This window comes from Zea mays, chromosome 5 (genome assembly GCF_902167145.1).
Source record: "Zea mays cultivar B73 chromosome 5, Zm-B73-REFERENCE-NAM-5.0, whole genome shotgun sequence".
NCBI lineage: Eukaryota > Viridiplantae > Streptophyta > Magnoliopsida > Poales > Poaceae > Zea > Zea mays.
In genome coordinates this window covers 160,510,702-160,533,195 of record NC_050100.1, presented here as the reverse complement: position 1 = coordinate 160,533,195, position 22,494 = coordinate 160,510,702, and the positions used below count along the sequence as shown (strand labels likewise).

The 22,494-nt window shown below is 40.5% G+C and overlaps 1 protein-coding gene across 4 annotated transcripts; it reads right to left on the bottom strand.

Moving 5' to 3' along the window:
* Positions 1-11,677: 11,677 nt before the first annotated feature.
* Positions 11,678-22,282, bottom strand: LOC100383977 (uncharacterized). Of its 4 annotated transcripts, none has more exons than XR_552451.2 (26): positions 21,952-22,282; positions 21,675-21,695; positions 21,505-21,566; positions 21,353-21,407; positions 20,710-20,746; positions 20,309-20,634; positions 20,059-20,190; positions 19,832-19,980; positions 18,832-18,900; positions 18,357-18,507; positions 18,202-18,267; positions 17,552-17,740; positions 17,026-17,166; positions 16,858-16,932; positions 16,529-16,705; positions 16,337-16,428; positions 16,140-16,256; positions 15,955-16,069; positions 15,802-15,873; positions 14,949-15,145; positions 14,773-14,866; positions 14,256-14,362; positions 13,950-14,082; positions 12,697-12,910; positions 12,177-12,241; positions 11,678-12,083 (listed from the first exon to the last, which is right to left on the bottom strand). XR_552451.2 is itself a non-coding variant. In NM_001362237.1 (26 exons), the coding sequence occupies exons 1-25, from the start codon at positions 21,952-21,954 to the stop codon at positions 12,222-12,224; spliced, it is 2,766 nt and encodes a 921-aa protein (NP_001349166.1). In that variant the 5' UTR covers positions 21,955-22,074; the 3' UTR covers positions 11,688-12,083; positions 12,177-12,221. The 4 variants fall into 4 exon arrangements, 1 of the variants encoding a protein (NP_001349166.1); XR_004849237.1 differs by having other exon boundaries at positions 12,745-12,910; positions 14,739-14,866; positions 21,952-22,266; NM_001362237.1 differs by having other exon boundaries at positions 11,688-12,083; positions 12,745-12,910; positions 21,952-22,074.
* Positions 22,283-22,494: the final 212 nt, after the last annotated feature.

Genomic DNA, 22,494 nt, shown 5'->3' with positions numbered 1-22,494 from the left:
CACAAATGTGATTTGTCCAATTGCCCACCTGCTGTCATACGGTCATGCACTGCCAGCCCACCACACGAACGGCTCAGTGGCTCACGTCCTCCCGTCATCCCGTGATATGTTGTTTTTTTTGAAATTGTGTTGTTGGTTCTATAATAAACTTGTGATTAGTACTCCTTCCATTCCAAAATATTAGTCGTTTTAGACTTTGAATCTTATGTCTATATTTAAGTGGATGACAATGAATCTATATATATATATATATATAACACATACATTAAGTATTGTATGAATCTATTAAAATGCTAAAATGACTACTATTTTGGAACGGAATGAGTAACTTTGAACTGTATCATGTCAATTTGTCAGTAGTTTTTCTATATTTGAGCTATCATATACTCCATCTGTCCCAAAATAAAACTTGTTTTACCTTTTTAGTTGATTCATACAATAATTAATATATTTATTTTATATATGTGTTTAAATTCATCACCATATATTTGAATATAGACAAAAAAATCAAGAGCTAAAAAGACTGATATTTTAGAACGAGGAAGTACATAATTATGTATTTCTTATTTTATTGGTTTGTTGGATGGTTGGACACCTAATATTATTAAGACGGACTATCCAACTAATATTAGTTATCTATCCGGGTAATATCTGATATATGTTTCTTACCCGCCCGAATTATTATCCGATCGCGTCATGTATTTGTCCCGAATTTTAACTATTTGTATTTGATCCTGTATCCGAGAGAATTATATTAGGGTAGGATACGGGATGACATAATATTTGTCCGTATCTGTCCTGTTTTCTCCCATACATGGCATGGATGGACGGACGATAATGGGCCAAGTCTACTGGCCGGCCAAAATCATCTCCTAGATGATTTTATAACAGGGTAAAAAGAGAATTTTCTAGTAGCAGGATACCATAGATACAGGCGGGAAACACCTCTACATTTCACTTACCATTTTCATATTTTTTTCTAGAAAAAGGAAAACAGACGGTTGAAAACGACAAAAACGGGACGATATGTTATGGTATTTTCCTGTTCGTTTTCGTCCCTACAGGGGATGTCCCTAGTGCCCTCGTTGGTACCAGCTCCTCACTGTTACGCCTGACTTGTCCATGTCTATCAGCAATGTGCCCAGGTGGGTACTCTGCGCTACTCTTGCGTTGAGTCGATGGTGTACCATTCCCTTCTTCATTATGACCCTCCTCATGTTCATCCGATGGTGATTCAACAAGCCTAGGGCTGGACAAAATACTCGTGGCTCGTGAGCTCGCTCGACTCGTGGCCAGTTTGGCTCGGCTCGACACGGCTCGTTTCAATTTTATCACGAGCTGAGCTAACATCTGAGCTCGGTTCGTTAACGAGCCAGCTCGACACGAGCTCGAGCCAGCTCGTTAGCTCGAATGAGCTAGCATCTATCTGTAAAACAAAGCCTATACTTGTATTGGATGAATTAATAAGTGATGAACTATGTGAGTTTAGGGTTTAAATGATGTGATATATAAAATTATGAGTATTGTTAGTCTTTTCTAGTGTTAAATTAGTATGAAATTAACTAGCAATTGATTATATTGTTGCATATATACATGTATACTATTTTTTGCTCTGGCTCGCGAGCTAAACGAGCCAGCTCGAGCTCGCAAACGAGCCGAGCCGAGCTGATTCTCTGGCTCGGTTGCTTAACGAGTCGAGCCGAGCCCGCTCGTTCCCTTAACGAGCCAGCTCGAGCTCGGTCGAGTCGAGCCGAGCTGGCTCGATATCCACCCCTAAACAAGCCGCTAGAGCCTTTTGCCTTATCAATCGTCTTGTCCTCTCTGTGACCTCCTCCCCAATAATCTCCCTTGTTTTGCCTTCCATCTATAGCGCACATGCCCATCTTCACTAGCATAACACTATGGAGAAAGAGTACCATACTCCTTGTCAATCATGTCTAGGATTTAGTGCCCTATCCTCTAGCTGGCAATGTGTGGTGATCAACAAGTGGGTCTAGACCCACAAGCAGAAGGTGGATGGCTCTCTAGGCCATTGGGTTCTCTGGAGCTTCACTCATCATCCCAAGATTGACTATGATGAGACGTTCAGTCCCATGGTGAAGTCTAATACCATTTGTGTCGTTCTGAGACTCGCTTGCTCTTGTTCTTGGACAATTCATCAAATGGATGTTAAGAATGCCTTTCTTTATGGGACTCCCGTTGTAGTTTATTGTAGTCAATCTATCGACTTTGTTGACCCTGCTCACCACAACATGCCCTACAAGCTCAATAAATCTCTCTATGGTCTGAAGCAAGCCCCTCGTGCTTGGTATAGTCAGTTTGTCACTTATATGCTCTTCCTTGGCTTTGTTGAGGCTAAGTCAGACACATCATTATTCATCTGTCGGCATGGCGGTGACATTGTGTACCTCCTCTATGTTGATGGCATTATGCTCACTGTCTCTTCTTCGGGCCTCCTACACCAGATCATCATCGCTCTTCAGCATGAGTTTGCCATGAAAGATTTGGTTCCTCTTGACTATTTTCTAGGGAATGTTGTTGAGCGTTGCCTAGGTCCAGGTGGCCTCTTTGACTCTTTCTCCAACAACGATGGTACACCCTGGATATCGTCTAGTGTGCTAATGCAAGCCCCTTGTGTGGTCTCGGTGGACACATAAGCCAAGCTCTCCAGCAACACTGTCCCTATCAGTAACCCCACTATCAACCATAATCTTGTCAAATCTCTTTAGTATCTCACATTTACTAGGACCAACACTACGTATGTTGTCCAACAGGTCTATCTCTACATGCACAATTGTAAGGCCCAAAATCTGTATAAGAAAAAAAAATTATAATAATAAAATAAATACGAGAAAAAAAATAAAATAGCAAATGCAGATATCTCAAACTATAATTGAGTGTTGAAAATTGAGGAATGAATTTCAAAACCAAGAATTAATTGTGAGAAGGAGTAATAGAACAGTTTTGTATTCAATTAAATGATTATTCATTTCATCAAATGATATAATATAAGCATTTATTCAAGTATTGATGGATAAGGGTAGTATTAAGTTAGATAACTCAAACCTAGACATGGCCTTCAAAATTTATTATTAAACATAGAAAAAAATGAATTGGAGGATTTCCTACTTATTTGAGTCAATACCCCTCCCTTAATCAATATTATATTGAGAGACATTAAAGTGAAGTAAGAAGTAAACATAATTTGTATCATATTGGGATTTTATTTGTGCATTAAATAAAATGTGACGGTAACTTGAGAATTTCAATTTAAACCAAAGGTACATTTTATAGAAAGGGGAATAAAATAAAGAAAACAAGAAAGGAATATAATACAACACAAAATAAACTTATAAATAAATAAATCCATCACATTGTGAATATGTCCAACTTGAACTTTAATCTAAGAATAAAGTTTGCCACAAGGGTTGAGTTTAAAATTTGAATTTAAGTTGAATTTGGGAATAGAGAAAAGAAGAGAAAAAAGAATAAAGAAAAGGAATGTCGCGTGGGCTCAATTCCCTGAATTCGGCCCATCTGGCCTTTTTCCTTTGCTCCGCGCAGCCCGTCTAAACCTTTGGCGCTGATCTGTGGGGCCGGTTGTCAGCCGGAGTCTTCCGCACGCACCACTTCCAGCGATCAGGACCCACCGGTCAGGCCGGTCTTCTTCTCCAATGGTTACGCCTGGACCGATTCTCTCGCCGGGAATTTTGCCCCTCGCTCACCTAACTCTCCTCATTTCTAGCTCGGGTCGTTCGTCACGTGAACCTCCACTCCGCGTCGTGTCTCTGCCCGTGGGACCCGTCGGGCGGACCAGACGTCCAGCTCCGGGCGTTGCGGCTCGTGGATCCCGCGCATGGCGCGCCCCTGAACGAATTCACGCATGGACGGGGGAGATCCCTGTTCCACTGGCACCGACGCATGCAACAGGACCGCCTTGGGCTCGCCCTCGACCCTATAAAACTTGCCCTCTCTGCCATTTCAACCTTCTCGCGCGCAGACCCCCAAAATTGCCATACCAAGGGAGAGAATCGCCGCCACCGTGGATCTCGGGTATCTCCTACTAGCCGGACCCCTGCCAACGACGTCGGACCTCGCGTAGGTCATAGAGGACCGACACACAGCGACATCGGGCGCGGTAGTGAAGTAGAGCATCCGGGATTTCTCGTCGGAGGTGGATCTGCGTCGCGGATCGACAGCATGTCGTGGCCTGCTATCTGCGCTTCGTAACCACCGGTGAGTCTCTGTTGCCCACGTTCGCCACCGTCTCCTTTATGCGTAGCTCTATCTAATCGGGGTTTGGGAAACTACAGCGCGGGATTGAAGGAACTCCGGCCATGGGTCGCCGCGCTTCGGGCGGCTCCGCCGCTGTTGGCCGGGGAAAGAAGGGGGGGTTTCTGGTCCGTCCGTCCAGATTTGGACGGTGTAGATTAGACGCCGCTCAACTCAGCACGTGATTTGATCGTGGCCATCGGTCGGTCGATCGATGGTCAGTGCTAGATCTAGATCTCATTAAATCCGTGCGCTTGGTTCGGGATCCAGCGGTTAATAATGCGTACCGGATCTGTTTGGATAGCTTCTAATCTATGCCATCCGTAGTGGATCGAACGACTCACAGTGCCCGTACCCCTTCGCCGTGGACGTTTTACAGAAGAGCCCTCTGCTTTCTGAAAAATAAACCCGCAGTCCGCACTGTGGGAATACTGAGTCTTGGGAAAATTGTGATTTAGGCCCTTGATCTTTTAAGGAATATTGTGTCCAGTCCAGAACACTTAGGATATTCAGAAATTAATAAAGAAATAGGTTTTTAGTATGAAAATAATTCCATAAACTTGTATAATTGATAGTTAATTCATTTTAGCTCCAAATTGAGTCATTCCAGTTGCTATAATTTTGTTTTAATATTGTCTATCAACTAGTAACACTGTTTAGCCATGAAACTTGAATTAAAATTGTCCATTTGAATTAATCTGTTCTAGGTGCTACATAACTTGAGAAATCCATAACTTGGTAACTGTAACTCCGAATTTAATGATTCTTGTTCCCACGGTCTCGTAGAAACGCGTAGATTATTATTACGTAGTTTGTTCTCATGTTTGGTGTGATGTTAATTTTGCCTATACAATGTTTGTCTGTATTGCTACGTTTAGCAGTGAGGTCACGAGTCAGCTGAAGAGCAACTTGGTACCTGGAATCTCAAGTCCCAGGCAAGTTGTGCCCTTGATCCACTTTTGTTACCCAATAATATTCTTTATTATCACTATTCAATGCATAGGTTTAATTTTGATGGGACCCAATAGGACACCCTAGTTTGTTTATCCTGTTTACCTTGTTTACCCCTGAATCAATTGGGTAGTTATGCTATTGCTTTATATGGTTTTCGGGTTAATATTTCATTACATCCATGTTCCAATTATTCTGTTATGTTATTTATGTTCATGATAAGATCATTATGTTAATTGGAACATGGAGCGACCACCCGGGAAAACAGTGCTACCACAAGGGTTTAATGGGACGCCCTTGGCTGATTAACTAGGAAAGCTAGTGGAGGTCTTCCTTACCCGAAAGGGGCAAGGGCAGTAAGGGAGTGGTCAGTGTAGGGAGGTCCTTGGGTTGACTTTGCTGCGATGGCGGTCAGGCAAGAACCCTGCATTGGAGCTTCCTATAAACTGTAGCGGGATTTCTGAAGCTAGTGGAACTTTGTAAAGGCCTCGTAGTGTTACCCTGCCTCGCTTCCTTGGTAGAGGTGTATGGGATTCATGACCCCTTGGCTGATGGGTAACATGGCTTGTGGGTAAAGATGCGCAACCTCTGCAGAGTGTAAAACTAGTATACTAGCCGTGCTCACGGTCATGAGCGGCTCGGACCCTCACATGATTAATTTATGGAACCTAAATTCAATTTGTCATTTGCATTTGCATGGGATTCTTTATTAATTTTGTTCTATTACTTTTATTAAGGTTTGGTATTTACTTACACCTAGTAATTGCTAATAAAAGTTTGACCAACATTAAAAGCAATGCTCAGCTTTAACCATTTTCTTTGATAAGCCTTACACTTCATGAGCTCTCACCTTTGGCGAGTTCATGCACATTATTCCCCACAACTTGTTGAGCGATGAACATATGTGAGCTCACTCTTGCTGTCTCACACCCCCCCACAGGAGAAGAACAGGTGGTTCAAGTGGAGCCGCTTAATGAGGAGTTCGATTCGATCTAGGTGGCGTCTCCCAGTTGACTTTCTGGCGCCAAGGATGGATTTTAGATCCTGCTATATTTATCATTTATTTTGTAAGACTTCCGCTATGTAATAAGTACTCTGATTATTGTGACATTTATCTCTATACACTCTGTGATTATATATGTTGTCTTCTTTGGCGCATGTATGAGATGCACTCGGCTTTGTCCCTTAAAACCGGGTGTTACAGAAGTGGTATCAGAGGAATGTTGACTGTAGGACGAAACCTAGATAGAAATGGACAACCAATACCTACTTACCTTACTCTGATTCTTTCTATACTTTTCTTGATTCTGTCTCACCTTCTACTGTTCCACTCTGATTAACCTTACCTTTGCTACTCTAATTCTTTTCTAAACTTATCTTAAACTTTTCTCATCTATTTCTACTTTACTCTGATTATTCTTACCTTTTTCTTTCTGAAGGCAAATGTGGTTTTCACACTTTGAAATCATGTGCCTAAAGTGACCTTTAGGAACAGGAGACCTACTCCTAGGAACAAAAACAAAACTATTTTTATAGTTATCCATACGCTTGAGTGTTTGTTCTTATGATATTTGTCTGATTTGGATCTTTGATTGAGTGTGAATAGTTGTGGAATAGTTGTCCACAACTACATCTGGACATAAAAATACATAAATAGAATTCATAAGGTAACTAAACAACTTAGATTATCCTCCATTAAAATGTATCTAATTTATATAGATCCCTCCTATCTCAAAAGACTCTCTCTCACTATAATGGATCCCTCTTAACCTAAAGGAATCTATCTTATCCTACTAGATCCATCTTATCTTAAAAAGATACTCTCTTACCTCAATAGACTCATCTCTTCTCAAAAGGATTCTCATCTTATCCTAATAGATCTAACTAATGTCAAAGGATTCTATTTTATTCTTAGAGACTCATCTTGTCCTAATTAGCATACTTATCACCACCAGCTCCACCAAGCTACATAAACATATATATAAATTACTAGTATTTGTAAGATCTAGATGTTACTTTAGTTAGTAGATGATATGATATTACTTTAGAAGGAATAATAAGGTCTAATTGACCCCGTGTGTTGCTAATAAAGTATGCATCATGCCGAGGTTTTGTTTGTGCATATGTGTTGAGACAATATTAGTATATACCCTTTCCTTACAAATCTCGAGGACGAGATTTCTGTTAAGGGGGTAGGATTTGTAAGGCCCAAAATCTGTATAAGAAAAAAAATTATAATAATAAAATAAATACGAGAAAAAAAATAAAATAGCAAATGCAGATATCTCAAACTATAATTGAGTGTTGAAAATTGAGGAATGAATTTCAAAACCAAGAATTAATTGTGAGAAGGAGTAATAGAATAGTTTTGTATTCAATTAAATGATTATTCATTTCATCAAATGATATAATATAAGCATTTATTCAAGTATTGATGGATAAGGGTAGTATTAAGTTAGATAACTCAAACCTAGACATGGCCTTCAAAATTTATTATTAAACATAGAAAAAAAATGAATTGGAGGATTTCCTACTTATTTGAGTTAATACCCCTCCCTTAATCAATATTATATTGAGAGACATTAAAGTGAAGTAAGAAGTAAACATAATTTGTATCATATTGGGATTTTGTTTGTGCATTAAATAAAATGTGACGGTAACTTGAGAATTTCAATTTAAACCAAAGGTGCATTTTACAGAAAGGGGCATGAAATAAAGAAAACAAGAAAGGAATATAATACAACACAAAATAAACTTATAAATAAATAAATCCATCACATTGTGAATATGTCCAACTTGAACTTTAATCTAAGAATAAAGTTTGCCACAAGGGTTGAGTTTAAAATTTTAATTTAAGTTGAATTTGGGAATAGAGAAAAGAAGAGAAAAAAGAATAAAGAAAAGGAATGCCGCGTGGGCTCAATTCCCTGAATTCGGCCCATTTGGCCTTTTTCCTTTGCTCCGCGCAGCCCGTCTAAACCTTTGGCGCTGATCTGTGGGGCCGGCTGTCAGCCGGAGTCTTCCGCACGCGCCACTTCCAGCGATCGGGACCCACCGGTCAGGCCGGTCTTCTTCTCCAATGGTTACGCCTGGACCGATTCTCTCGCCGGGAATTTTGCCCCTCGCTCACCTAACTCTCCTCATTTCTAGCTCGGGTCGTTCGTCACGTGAACCTCCACTCCGCGCCGTGTCTCTGCCCGTGGGACCCGTCGGGCGGACCAGACGTCCAGCTCCGGGCGTTGCGGCTCGTGGATCCCGCGCATGGCGCGCCCCTGAACGAATTCACGCATGGACGGGGGAGATCCCTGTTCCACTGGCGCCGACGCATGCAACAGGACCGCCTTGGGCTCACCCTCGACCCTATAAAACTTGTCCTCTCTGCCATTTCGACCTCCTCGCGCGCAGACCCCCAAAATTGCCATACCAAGGGAGAGAATCGCCGCCACCGTGGATCTCGGGTATCTCCTACTAGCCGGACCCCTGCCAACGACGTCGGACCTCGCGTAGGTCACAGAGGACCGACACACAGCGACATCGAGCGCGGTAGTGAAGTAGAGCATCCGAGATTTCTCGTCGGAGGTGGATCTGCGTCGCGGATCGACAGCATGCTGTGGCCTGCTATCTGCGCTTCGTAACCACCGGTGAGTCTCTGTTGCCCACGTTCGCCACCGTCTCCTTTATGCGTAGCTCTATCTAATCGGGGTTTGGGAAACTACAGCGCGGGATTGAAGGAACTCCGGCCATGGGTCGCCGCGCTTCAGGCGGCGCCGCCGCTGTTGGCCGGGGAAAGAAGGGGGGGTTTCTGGTCCGTCCGTCCAGATTTGGACGGTGTAGATTAGACGCCGCTCAACTCAGCACGTGATTTGATCGTGGCCATCGGTCGGTCGATCGATGGTCAGTGCTAGATCTAGATCTCATTAAATCCGTGCGCTTGGTTCGGGATCCAGCGGTTAATAATGCGTACCGGATCTGTTTGGATAGCTTCTAATCTATGCCGTCCGTAGTGGATCGAACGACTCACAGTGCCCCGTACCCCTTCGCCGTGGACGTTTTACAGAAGAGCCCTCTGCTTTCTGAAAAATAAACCCGCAGTCCGCACTATGGGAATACTGAGTCTTGGGAAAATTGTGATTTAGGCCCTTGATCTTTTAAGGAATATTGTGTCCAGTCCAGAACACTTAGGATATTCAGAAATTAATAAAGAAATAGGTTTTTAGTATGAAAATAATTCCATAAACTTGTATAATTGATAGTTAATTCATTTTAGCTCCAAATTGAGTCATTCCAGTTGCTATAATTTTGTTTTAATATTGTCTATCAACTAGTAACACTGTTTAGCCATGAAACTTGAATTAAAATTGTCCATTTGAATTAATCTGTTCTACGTGCTACATAACTTGAGAAATCCATAACTTGGTAACCGTAACTCCGAATTTAATGATTCTTGTTCCCATGGTCTCGTAGAAACGCGTAGATTATTATTACGTAGTTTGTTCTCATGTTTGGTGTGATGTTAATTTTACCTATACAATGTTTGTCTGTATTGCTACGTTTAGCAGTGAGGTCACGAGTCAGCTGAAGAGCAACTTGGTACCTGGAATCTCAAGTCCCAGGCAAGTTGTGCCCTTGATCCACTTTTGTTACCCAATAATATTCTTTATTATCACTATTCAATGCATAGGTTTAATTTTGATGGGACCCAATAGGACACCCTAGTTTGTTTATCCTGTTTACCTTGTTTACCCCTGAATCAATTGGGTAGTTATGCTATTGCTTTATATGGTTTTCGGGTTAATATTTCATTACATCCATGTTCCAATTATTCTGTTATGTTATTTATGTTCATGATAAGATCATTATGTTAATTGGAACATGGAGCGACCACCCGGGAAAACAGTGCTACCACAAGGGTTTAATGGGACGCCCTTGGCTGATTAACTAGGAAAGCTAGTGGAGGTCTTCCTTACCCGAAAGGGGCAAGGGCAGTAAGGGAGTGGTCAGTGTAGGGAGGTCCTTGGGTTGACTTTGCTACGATGACGGTCAGGCAAGAACCCTGCATTGGAGCTTCCTATAAACTGTAGCGGGATTTCTGAAGCTAGTGGAACTTTGTAAAGGCCTCGTAGTGTTACCCTGCCTCGCTTCCTTGGTAGAGGTGTATGGGATTCATGACCCCTTGGCAGATGGGTAACACGGCTTGTGGGTAAAGATGCGCAACCTCTGCAGAGTGTAAAACTAGTATACTAGCCGTGCTCACGGTCATGAGCGGCTCGGACCCTCACATGATTAATTTATGGAACCTAAATTCAATTTGTCATTTGCATTTGCATGGGATTCTTTATTAATTTTGTTCTATTACTTTTATTAAGGTTTGGTATTTACTTACACCTAGTAATTGCTAATAAAAGTTTGACCAACATTAAAAGCAATGCTCAGCTTTAACCATTTTCTTTGATAAGCCTTACACTTCATGAGCTCTCACCTTTGGCGAGTTCATGCACATTATTCCCCACAACTTGTTGAGCGATGAACGTATGTGAGCTCACTCTTGCTGTCTCACACCCCCCCACAGGAGAAGAACAGGTGGTTCAAGTGGAGCCGCTTAATGAGGAGTTCGATTCGATCTAGGTGGTGTCTCCCAGTTGACTTTCTGGCGCCAAGGATGGATTTTAGATCCTGCTATATTTATCATTTATTTTGTAAGACTTCCGCTGTGTAATAAGTACTCTGATTATTGTGACATTTATCTCTATACACTCTGTGATTATATATGTTGTCTTCTTTGGCGCATGTATGAGATGCACCCGGCTTTGTCCCTTAAAACCGGGTGTTACAACAATCCCCACGAACAACACTTGAGTGCGATCAAGCGGATCCTTCGGTACCTTCAGGGTACTTTCAACTACACTCCACCTTCAGCTAGTAGTATTTCTCGAGACCAACTCCAAACGACAATCCATGGTCTTCCACTCTAGTGCTAAGTATTGGGTTCCCCCTCACCAGAAGCATGCTAGTCTACCACGGCAATGTTAGAGTCGTCTACTTCTCCATCAATCATTTCCAGCATTAGCTTATAAAGCATATCAAGATCAACCTTTACTTCGTCCATGAGCATGTTACCGTCGAAGACATAATCCTGATAAGCTTACAGTTTATTGACATCTTCACCTAAAGATCTTTCCTCCTTGTTCTCTAAGTTTAAATCCAATCTCAACATGTCATAAGTTTCAGACTGCAAGAGGTGTTCGACTATTATATCTTGTTTGTATCACGTATAAGCGTTATAGACCTGTCTAGCTCATGTAACTCTGTTTTCTGCTCAGCCCACTCTCGAGGGTTAGTTTCTTTCCTCTAATAGAAAAAAATTCCAACTCCGCTGTCACTATCACTCCGGCCAGATAGCTTCTCAACGGAGTCGGATATACACAACTATACAAGTAGCCTAGCAATCACAACATCAAAAACATAGCTCAACACAAATTATTCACTAAACTAAACACAGACTGTTGAAAACGTATGCTGTTGATACAAAGCTCCCAAGTCCGATGTACATCACATGTAAAACATCCTCAATTCCACAAGCTACTACTCTATGTACCTTGTAAAAATACCACTCCGATCACCAATCACATCCCATATTTCCATCTCGGTGAAACAAGAGTACTTTTGATGAAGTTTTCTGAGACCTAAAGACCTGATCTATATGTAAAAAAGGAAGCACAAAATTTCCTATCGAGCACAATGATGAAGTTTTGATTAATTGTGGTCCAACTTCGTATGTGGATAAGCCAATCCTAGAGCACGTCTCATGCTTAATACTGCTGGAGAAAATGGACTTCGTACTCTAGAAAGCAGTCAGCAACCTACAATAGGATGGGTTAATTGTGTTATAGCTTTAGTATGACTGAAAATGTTCTATGGTATATGAGTATTAATTACTTGGAATAGCATTTCACCTTTACAAACTTAACCACTTGCAAAGTTGCTGTCCCGTTGATCCACTATTGCTCAGGAGTCAGCACTGCAAAGAAAAGACAACCATTAGAAACATTCTAGTGAAACTGTGTACATCAAACACAAATACTGAGAAAACTGGTAGAAATAAAAAAAAGTCAAAACAATAATTTATACTGCAATCGATACTGTTCAGAAGAATGTCTCAATGTAGATTGCCTAACGATTTGACCATTTACCATATCTGCATATATAGATTGAACATAACAAAATATGGGAACGGTAGCAAGAGAGCAGGCACCAGTAACAGGAACAGGAACGTTTTAAACAAAAAAAATCTAAGGGATACTTTTAAAAACGTTTCACTAAGCTTTTAATAAAATTTATGAATCCTAGGTTGGTCAAAACTCCCTGAACTGCCATACCGCTAAAGACAAGGGCAACTTAAGGATATCACCCAGCTTTCCTAATATCGTGCACTGGGAGGTAAGACCAGGAAAAATAAGGTATTTAGGACTGTACACTTGCTCAACTACAGCTTTTATGCTGATGGTTCTTCATTTTTCATACCCCACTGTTCCTCACTATTGTTTCCATTCACAAGGACAGCACCATCAGTTGAATCCTCAGCCTCAACCTCAACAGCTTCATCCTGACTTTCTTCTACTCCATCATCCTCTGCATCAACCTCAACAGCATCTTCTTGACTCTCTTCTACTCCACCATCTTCAATAACCTGTTGAACGATGATCGATTTTATCAGTTCTGCAAGAACACTGAATGAGAAGCGATACATACATATAAGCAAGCACGTGTGGCAAAAATAACGAAAATCATGAAAGAAAAATGAAAAATGGCAACAGTATAAAACTTGAACAGAAGCACAGATTTGGAAGGGCACACAACTAACCCTACTGAACTCAAAAGATAATAGGTCAACAAACTAGAAATTAACAGGAGACAGTCCTATATCATTTATGGGTTTGTTTGGTTGGGCTCTGGCTGTGAGAAAAGTTGTTGTGGGTTGTGAGTTGTAAAAAAGCTAAAAGTCTTTTGGTGGAAGCCACTAAAGTTCTTACATATATATTTGCAAAGTTCTTCCATCCGAAAGCCGCTAAAAGCATGTCTAGATGTGCTTTCAATTTTGCATTGCAAGAAAACCGTCTTTTGGGAAAACAAAAACTGTTGGCTGGATTGGACCCTTTGGTTTGGCTTTTAGGAGGCAAAAGCCACGGCCAAAAGCCTTAGGTTCTGATCGTTATATTGATATATTCAAAACATGCCTATTAATTTTAAGCTATGAAATAAAACAGTGCAGAAGTTAAACAACTGGCATGTTCCTAAACAAGCCAATTTAGTTTAATTATAATATGCACATCACTCCCTTCTCCCCCATTTCAAATCATAGATCACTTTAGCCTTGTCCCAAGTAAAACGTTTCTAACTTTGACCAAGTTTTAGGAAAAGCACCAACACAATATCAAATTAGTTTCATTAAATTCTCCATGGAATATGTCTTGATAGTGCAATCATTTGAAATTGTAGATGTTAACAAAGTCGTCAAAGTGAGGGAAGTTTGACTTCGGATTAAACTGAAGTGACCTATAATTTCAAACAGAGGGAGTACAGATTAGCATATTGTCAAGATCAAAATAAGATGCAACTAACATCAGATAACCACCAAATCTTTTTTTTTGTGATGAATCAATTAACTTCTAGATAAACAACCATGTCACTAATGACATGAAGTTTTGCCTCAATCCATTTCAGCATACCTCGTGAACATACTCTTCATTATCATCTGGCACCATCTCTTCCTGTACATGCATGTTTTTAAAAGCTTCCACTAAATTCTCATTTGACCTTTCAGCATGAATCATGTACTCCTCAGCCGGTGGATAGATAACCCTATTCAAACAAAAAAAATTGTGAGTGACAATAAAAAATAAAAGATTGAAAAAATATGAGTATTGACATCACTTCTGATTTTCAAGAGAATATAGCACTGCCATCTGATGCAAGAGGTAATCGGAGACAATGCAAAGGGATACAATATATATGAAAATAAAAGGAACAAATACCTTTTCGGAGCAACAGCAGCTTCTACATTCAGAGCAATCTGCCAGTCTTCAAATAAGTTTGGGTACTCATTAGGATCAGCCAGGGACTCCGCTGCTTTTGGGTTTACCTAAAAAGCAAATGGAACAAAACAATGCACATTTCATAAAGTTAGACCTGCAGTTTGAAGACAATTATGCTCAAATCTAAACTTGAGACCACAAATACCACATGATTTTAGCTAATTTTCGGAACCCTGAACCAATAATGCACAACCACCCTAAATTTAGTGTACTAAATTACTGGGTGAAATTGAAAGCATCCGTTACAAGTTCAGAATCTATTCCAGCAATGGACCATACCGGGCTTATGCTAAAATATAAATTTAAAACAATAATAATGCTTGAGTCTGTAACTTAAGGCAGTGACAATTATCCTGAGATACGCGCTAAGACCAAGTTAACCTAAGTAAGATCTGCAGAAAGATTTAAGATAAAACTGAGTACAATGGAATCAAAGGAGTCTCATAGCACAGAAGACCTTCTGGAGATCCTTTTTCCACAACGCTACAATCTCAGGGACTTTGCTAGGAAGATAAGATCTGGCCATCAATGCTGCTTCCGGAATACGATTGCTGTACAAAGGATAGTTGACGAGTCAAAAACAAGAAACAAAAAAAAAGGTTAAGCATGACAATCTTGGCCAGATGCCTCTACCTTTCTATTAGCAATTGAAGACACTCTTCCAGCTTTCCTAGCATGAAGAAACAAAGGAAAGAAACATTGTTCTTTCCTTGTTCTTTGGCTACAGATGCCAATTTGTTAATGCCTTCGGCATCCCCAAGGGAAGAATACAAAAGCAACAAACCACTGAGGTCCATTGCATGTAGAAGACACTCCTCTGCCATTTCAAGCTGCAGAAGGTTGTACAGCACTACAGCATGTGAGTAAGCGACTTCCACTTAAATGCTTGCATGATTGCATCATAGTTTTACATGGAACACTTTGTTAAATCTAAGGAAATAGAAATAAGCATCCCCTTACCATCAATTTTTCAGTATAACCTATCTTTATAAGTACCCTCATATTATCATAGATAACTTTCTGCTTCATAATAGCTATGGATTCATACAATGTTTGCCCATCATAAATAACTGATGTTTTGGACAGCGACATGGTCACCAAGAAACTACTTTCAAGTCTTTGACCACTAATTAGTGGTCCAAATGTATGCAAAATATAGTGAATGGTATTTTCAAACTACTTTTGAAAACAAATCTAGCAATGAAACTGTTGAATGGACACAATACAAAATGTTCAAAGGTTATTCCTAATGAATCTAAAACCTGTGCACCCTATAGTGAGTTTTCAAGAGTTCGATCAAGGTATTCTTAGAGACACTACCAGTCAAGTTTTAAGCCTGTAAAATTCACACAACATAAAATAATAATTACTTGCAACCATAGAAACTAAAAATTAAGAAAATGTCATGGCTGAACCACAGCGTACAAGGACAACGCAGATTGCGGCATTGCGCATGCAAGATAAACGATAGACCCAGTAGCTGTACCTTTCCATTTGACATAGCTAACTCCCCTAATTGCTTCCACTTGGATTCACTTTGCACCTCAGTAGCAATCACCTGCAAAGCAACTGTTATTAGAAAATTTTGAAAAAGGAATATTTTCTTCAAAATCTGGAGAAGAAAAGAAATCAATTATGCCTTCGCTATTTCAAGTCGACCAAGCTGCACAGCCAGGTCAAATCTGTAATTAGTGTCAGTTGCTATCTCGAGGGCTTCCTCCAACATTCCACGTGATTCCAAGAAACGTGCCACACTGCAAAGAGAAAAGTTATGTTTCCATGCTAAACCTGATTTAACACAATAATTACCATGTCATTCAGCACCTGTCATATTGTTCCTTTGGTATAGATGATAAAACATCATTTGCACGATCAAAATCCCCACGCATTACAAGTGTTTTATACTCGATCAAACTAAGGAGTAAAGTATACCCCACAACACTGCAATAAAAAAGTACATTAGCCACAGAACTTGTGTACAAAAACTACAAGTGAAATTTAGGTGACAAAGATCAACTCACTTAAATTGCTTATCAATAAGATAGACACGGCTTTGGTTTGCAAGATATCCTAGTAAATACATTGGCCGATCCAAGTGAAATAAGGTTGTAACCTGTAACACATGAAATGGTTATGACATGAAAGCGCTCTATCACTAAATGATCTAACTTGAAAGATATATAAGATGTCTTTTTAAGTGACAAAAAACCCACCTCTCCTCCTACGCAGTAATTAAGCCGCCACGAAGAATTGTTGTAGATAAAACAATCGCCAACCCATAGCCCAGTCCGGACACGTTCATTGATCTCATGAAGCAGTTCAAAGGCATCTTCCACACCTTCCTCAGCAGCTGAACCCCCTCCGTCTAAATGAGATGAAACTACATCCCTCTACAAGATAAAAGGAAACTTTTGTATTAATACATTTCAATTTGACCAGAAAAATAATTTCTTCTTAATTTGACATTAAAAAGGACAAAAAATAGTGGATGTAACTGAAAGGTCAACTGAACATAGGCAATTAAGACAGTGACAGAACTCACATTATATTTCAAAATGTAGAATGACGTATCACTTGCAATTGTTACTAAATCACCACTGTCAGCCCAGTAAAGATTCTACACAAAGAAACATGTTTTGAGTGGCACAACATTTCAAATGGCATGAATGTAAAAAAAGGTTTGAAATAATAAGGTAACAAATTCCATTACCTTCACATTGACATCAATTCGACGTATCAATCTGCATTCCACCCAATCATAAAAGCAAATGAAGTCATTTGTACACATAGCAAGTAACACACCACCAAATATCCGTTCAACCGAAAATGATGGTCTTATACTTTTCCTCTCCTGGAAAGACCAGAGCTCCAGTTAACAGACTATGTTTCAGGAATCGATAACAAAACAGTGATATATGGAGTATCTATGCTGGTTCCAATTCACTTAACAAAAAGATAACACAAACAACAGTACAGTTTATTTCATAGTACCTATAATTCATCATAGAAAATATTGAGGCCACAAAATTGGATGAGGAGCAATTGATCAGACATTTTTAGATTATCTTTTATTGCATATGCACCCTGAACCCCACAATTATAAAAGTAATGTTAAGCATGTTGCCAGGCACAGGTACCCTACAGGTGTTTGTTAGAGACAGGCCTACAGCGGTATAGATATAACTAAACAAAACATTGTACCAGGGAGAAGGGGAATATGTTATATTGAAACAAACCTGGAAATTTTTACTGTAAATCTTTATCCTTGAGGTGCTTTCTCTGATGGCATATTCTCCATCAGTTGACCAAACAAATTCAAGTGCAGACCCAAATGATCTATTTCTCCATGCTAATGCTGTGTATATTATGTATTCTCCATCTCCACATACAACAACAAATCTCCCATTCGGATTGTGTCTTAAGCTCTGAAACAAATATCACACCAGTATATTAATAATGTAAACCAGCACAAAAAAGATATACATGACCACAAAACAAGTTTTAAAAAATCATGATAATTCAAACATTCAATTTTGTTCAAAAGAATCAGCCATTACCCCTAATCATAAACAGCCATAGACATTTTTATGGTCCCACCAAGTTACAGATGTAACTTTATTTGCACAAATGAACTATCAATGACCATGAAGATTTGAAGAATTTCATTTTTGTATTTGAGTTTAACATTATTACAGTGAAAAAATGCAGCTAAACAAACACAAATATATGGATGCATTTCCAAAAATACATGAACTGATGGATTATCATGACATCATGTCTGTGTTCTTTGGACATTAAAAAGAAAATAGAACTAAGTTTCAAGCATTTAGTTGAGTCATGATGAAGATCACAATTGAAGCATCCATTCTATCATAGGTAAACTTACTTGTGGATAAAGATCACAGCTTCCCAACTCCTTCACGGCCAATGGTAACCGATCACCATCTGCGATCTAAAAAATGAAACAATTAAGGACCACAGAGAAACCTTATAACAAGCTTACTAAGTTTACATCATAATAGCATGGTGAACAAAGGCAACCTCATTGTCTGCACCAACACTCTTGATGTTAACAGTTTGGATTTCATTATGCTTTGCCCATATAATTTTTCCACTGCTATCCATGCTAGCAACAGGAACTTCACGACCAATTTTTATCATTATTGTCCCTTCATCATATCCAATCACAACCCTACACAAAATAAAATATTCCATATCATTAACTTGACTTATGCAGGAAAGAACAAGTCAATGAAAATCTCACACAACATGTTTCAATGAGAGAAATTCTTCAACAAATATTAGGTTAATAAACAATTTTACTGTCACAATGTGAGAAAATGGGATATAAAGACAGGTAATGTAACTACTTATTTCCATAAGACAGTTGAGAAAATTTGGAGAACACAATGTATGCAGTATGACTGGGATGTAAATCTGTGGAGCCCTTGATAGCAGATTACAAGAAATGGCATTCGGCGTGAGACACTTCAATATGGAAAGAGAGAGAGACTACCTTCTTGACCCTTTCATATATCCTAAAGCCCAAACTCGCTCAAGGCCATAGTTAAGAGTGTTCTCAAGCCTGTAAAAGCATCAATAAAACCATTAGTCCCTTGTTCTATAACCAAAAAAAGTATTAGTTGCATGGTAAAAGGATTGTGAGACTATTCATCTAAATCATGAGTACGAAACAGCAGTTTTTCAAATATTCCAAATTCTGGCATTGAAAAGTAGTTCCATAGTCTTATATGAGAAACTGAATTAAAAAAAAAACTCTTCTCAACACTGCAGGGGAAAGCATTACTTCAAGAACCCCTTTTACTCATCACTTCATTGTTAAAGAAGCTAATCATTTCAACAGTTTACGGCCATAAGCTATTCTAGTCATGTATGTCATGATGGTTTAATGATCAACGACTCGTACCAGCTTTGATACCAATCAGTATAGGATTAGAACCAATAATGTATCTCATTCGCCCCTATTTAATTGCAGTATTTTCTCTGTATGTGACTGATTTTTTACTGTTTGTTGTAATACAATAAAACAAACAGTGCAAGTTAAACCTCCTGCCACTATTACCCTGTCACCAATTTTTTTTGGAAGCCATGTGTATTTAATCTAAGTATTAAAAACTCCTAATACTGTGACCAACAATTGCACATTTAAACTCTAAAATTGTTGCAACCAAGTTAAACCTCGAATCAAATAGCATAAGTGGTTAGCACAGAAACTGTTGAACTTTAGTGGCTACCAGATTTGGCCTCAGAATAAAAGCATGTTTGAATATATAGATAGATATGTAGATAGAATGTTTGGCAGGGCTCCTTGTGGCTCTGGCTCCTACATCCTATACTGTATCAGCACTGTTCGCAGGAGCAATTTTTCTCTCTCTTGCCAATATGAACGGGGAGCCCAGATAAGCCACGATTTGTGGCTACTCTGGTATTGTAGTGTGGAGCCTGAGCCCAAAGCAGCCCAACCAAATGGGGCCTAAATAGATGAATAGCAATACCTGTAGGTAGTAGAATGCCACATTCGAACTGTCCCATCCTCTGAACCAGTAATAATTATAGGTAGCTCTGGATGGAAACATACAGCGGACACATTATGTGCATGTCCTTCAAGTGTTTGAACACAGCTCTTTGTCTGGTAGTCCCAAACCTGATTTGATCAATAATGTCATCAGTGTACAGAGTACAGACATGATCACAGGAGTACAATTCAGTGCTTATGACAAACCTTTGCAGTCTGATCATCAGAGCCAGTAATTAGGTATGGTCGATCACCACCAGTGAAGTAATCAACACAGTTCACACCTTTGGAATGGCCATCTAGTGTGAAATTTGGGTCAGGAGAACCAAGACTCCATATCTGATATTGACAAAAAATAGGATATCACCATCAAGCTATGAAAAAGCTGTCGCCTGTCGGTACCAAATAATGCAACATTGTGGCCAACCAGAATTTTTAAAGCGGAGATAACACAAACCTTTATTGTGCGATCCAGGGAAGCACTAGCAAAGGTGTTTGTATCTTTTGGGTTAAATGTAACTTGCATCACATAGTGAGAATGCCCTTCAAATATTTGAGTACACACCCAGCCTTTATCCCAATCCCACAGCTTAATCAGCATGTCATCGGACGATGATAACACAAAGGGCTGGGTTGGATGAACAGCCACACACCTAATGTAGTCAGTGTGAGCTTCAAAAACCTTGACCTTGTCCATTGTGTTATAGTTGTACACACGGATGAACATATCATCGGCACCAGCAACAACCCATTGCTTACGTGCAATAAATTTAGCCGAACGAACTGAAATTGTTATTGAATATTAGCATGAAGTAAACCTCACGGACAAGAAGCACACAGAAAGTTGGGTGAGCATACCTGGTAAATCCGTGACTTCAAATGATTTCACCATTGTCTAGGAATGAGTTCATAAAATGTCATCAGTTAAAGTTTAAGACCAAACCTACCAGGAAATATTTCTGGACTTTACAAGTAATGAGAGATCATGGATTCACAACGTGTGCATGTTTAGTTTTTCTTCCTTCCAGTACTGGGGCTTAATTCTGTGTTTGCTCTAATCCATTCATTTTTCTTCCTTCCAGCACTGGGGTTTAATTCTGTGTCTGTTCTGTTCCATTCCCTATCTGTAGTCCACTAGTCTGTCAACCATCTACAAGCTGTCTATAAATTCAGCACATGCAACTAAAACCCATTCATCTGAGCATCCGTCAGGGAGGTGCTTGTAAGTTTTTCCCTAACCATTAGGCTTTCTGAAAATGTACTTAAATCCAAACAGTTCCTGTTGGTTTTATGTAACCACCAGTCTTCCCCTTACTCTATTCCTGGCATATCACTAAGTTCACTATTGCGTACACCCGAAATGCCCATGCCTTGACCTCTATAGTGAATGCAATGTATGCAAGTAATGGCTAAGCAGTATAGCATAAAATGCTCATCCAACAGCCCAATTTAGTAGAAAATCACAGGCATAAGCTACTGTGAAGCATGAACAATCACCTACCTGAGTCTGGTAGTTCCATACACATACGCTTCCCGAGTACAGACTCGACAAAATCCTGCAATCCGCCACACATCATAATATGATTACGCCATGGCTCACATAAAGCACTCATAATTTGCATAGCATTTCGGTACACAAAACCAATCACTCACCATGGCTCCGTCGGATGCAGATCCACGGACTTCACCCTCTCCGACCTCTGTGCGAGCTTCCTCTGGTCCAAGCAAACAGAGTACCACCATCAGCCACGCGATCCAAAAATATTTGCCGCCGAGACAAAGAGCAAAGCCAAACGGATCCGAGGAAAATGGGTTGAGATTACCTTGATATCCAACCGGAGCGGCTGCAAGAGCAAGCCCATCGCCCGTCCACCAACACCACGCACAGAGACAAAAGGCAATCACGTCAGTGTACAAAGCCTGAAAGCACCAGATCCACGCGGATTTCAACCAGCCCCGCCGCGGATCTCGCTACCTCTCGAGTCGCCGCGCGCCCACAGTCCAACGACCGCGATCTCGCGTACGCAACGGCGAATCAGCAAGGCGAGAGCTGGAAGAGGGGGTCGGTGAGAAAGACGAGAGAGAGGCACGTGCACGTACCATGGCGGCGCCCGCGACGGCTACGGAGGCAGCGGCGAGGCGAGGCGAGGAGCGCGACTGGCGGAGGTGCAGCGGTGGAGACGGCGCTCCTAGGGCTTCCGGAGTGGGGGGAGTGCGAGGAGCGCGGCCGCGCGGGCGGTGGCCTCTCGCCGGACCGGGAGGTGCAGGCGCGCCGCGCGGGGAGAGGGGAGGAGATTTGCGAATACGAGCATGCAGGAGAGACGCGGTGGAGAGGGGAGTGATACAGCAAACGGGCTAACGGGTCTCCGAGGTAGCGTGGATTTGATCTGGACTGGAGGCCGTCTGGCCGTGTGTGCTTTGGTTCCTTTTTGAACGTGGAAGGTTAATTTGTCCTGCTGAAGTAGTGACTAAGCATAAGCTGACTGGGTGTCTTGTAAAGTTAGCAATTAGCAACTAAAACTGTGTCCATCAGATAACAGTTCACCCATATGGTCAATTAAAACAATGTTTTGCACTATTTTATAATATAAATTGTATTGTTTGTAGAGTGAAGTTTAAATATTGGTATAGAGATGGACAAGT

Excerpts from the sequence above, each read along its gene's own strand:
- LOC100383977 (NM_001362237.1), bottom strand. Across the intron at positions 17,741-18,201 it reads GCTGTGATCTTTATCCACAA|AGCTTAAGACACAATCCGAA; the intron begins GTAAGTTTACCT and ends TATTTGTTTCAG. Across the intron at positions 16,933-17,025 it reads GAATTGATGTCAATGTGAAG|AATCTTTACTGGGCTGACAG; the intron begins GTAATGGAATTT and ends TTCTTTGTGTAG.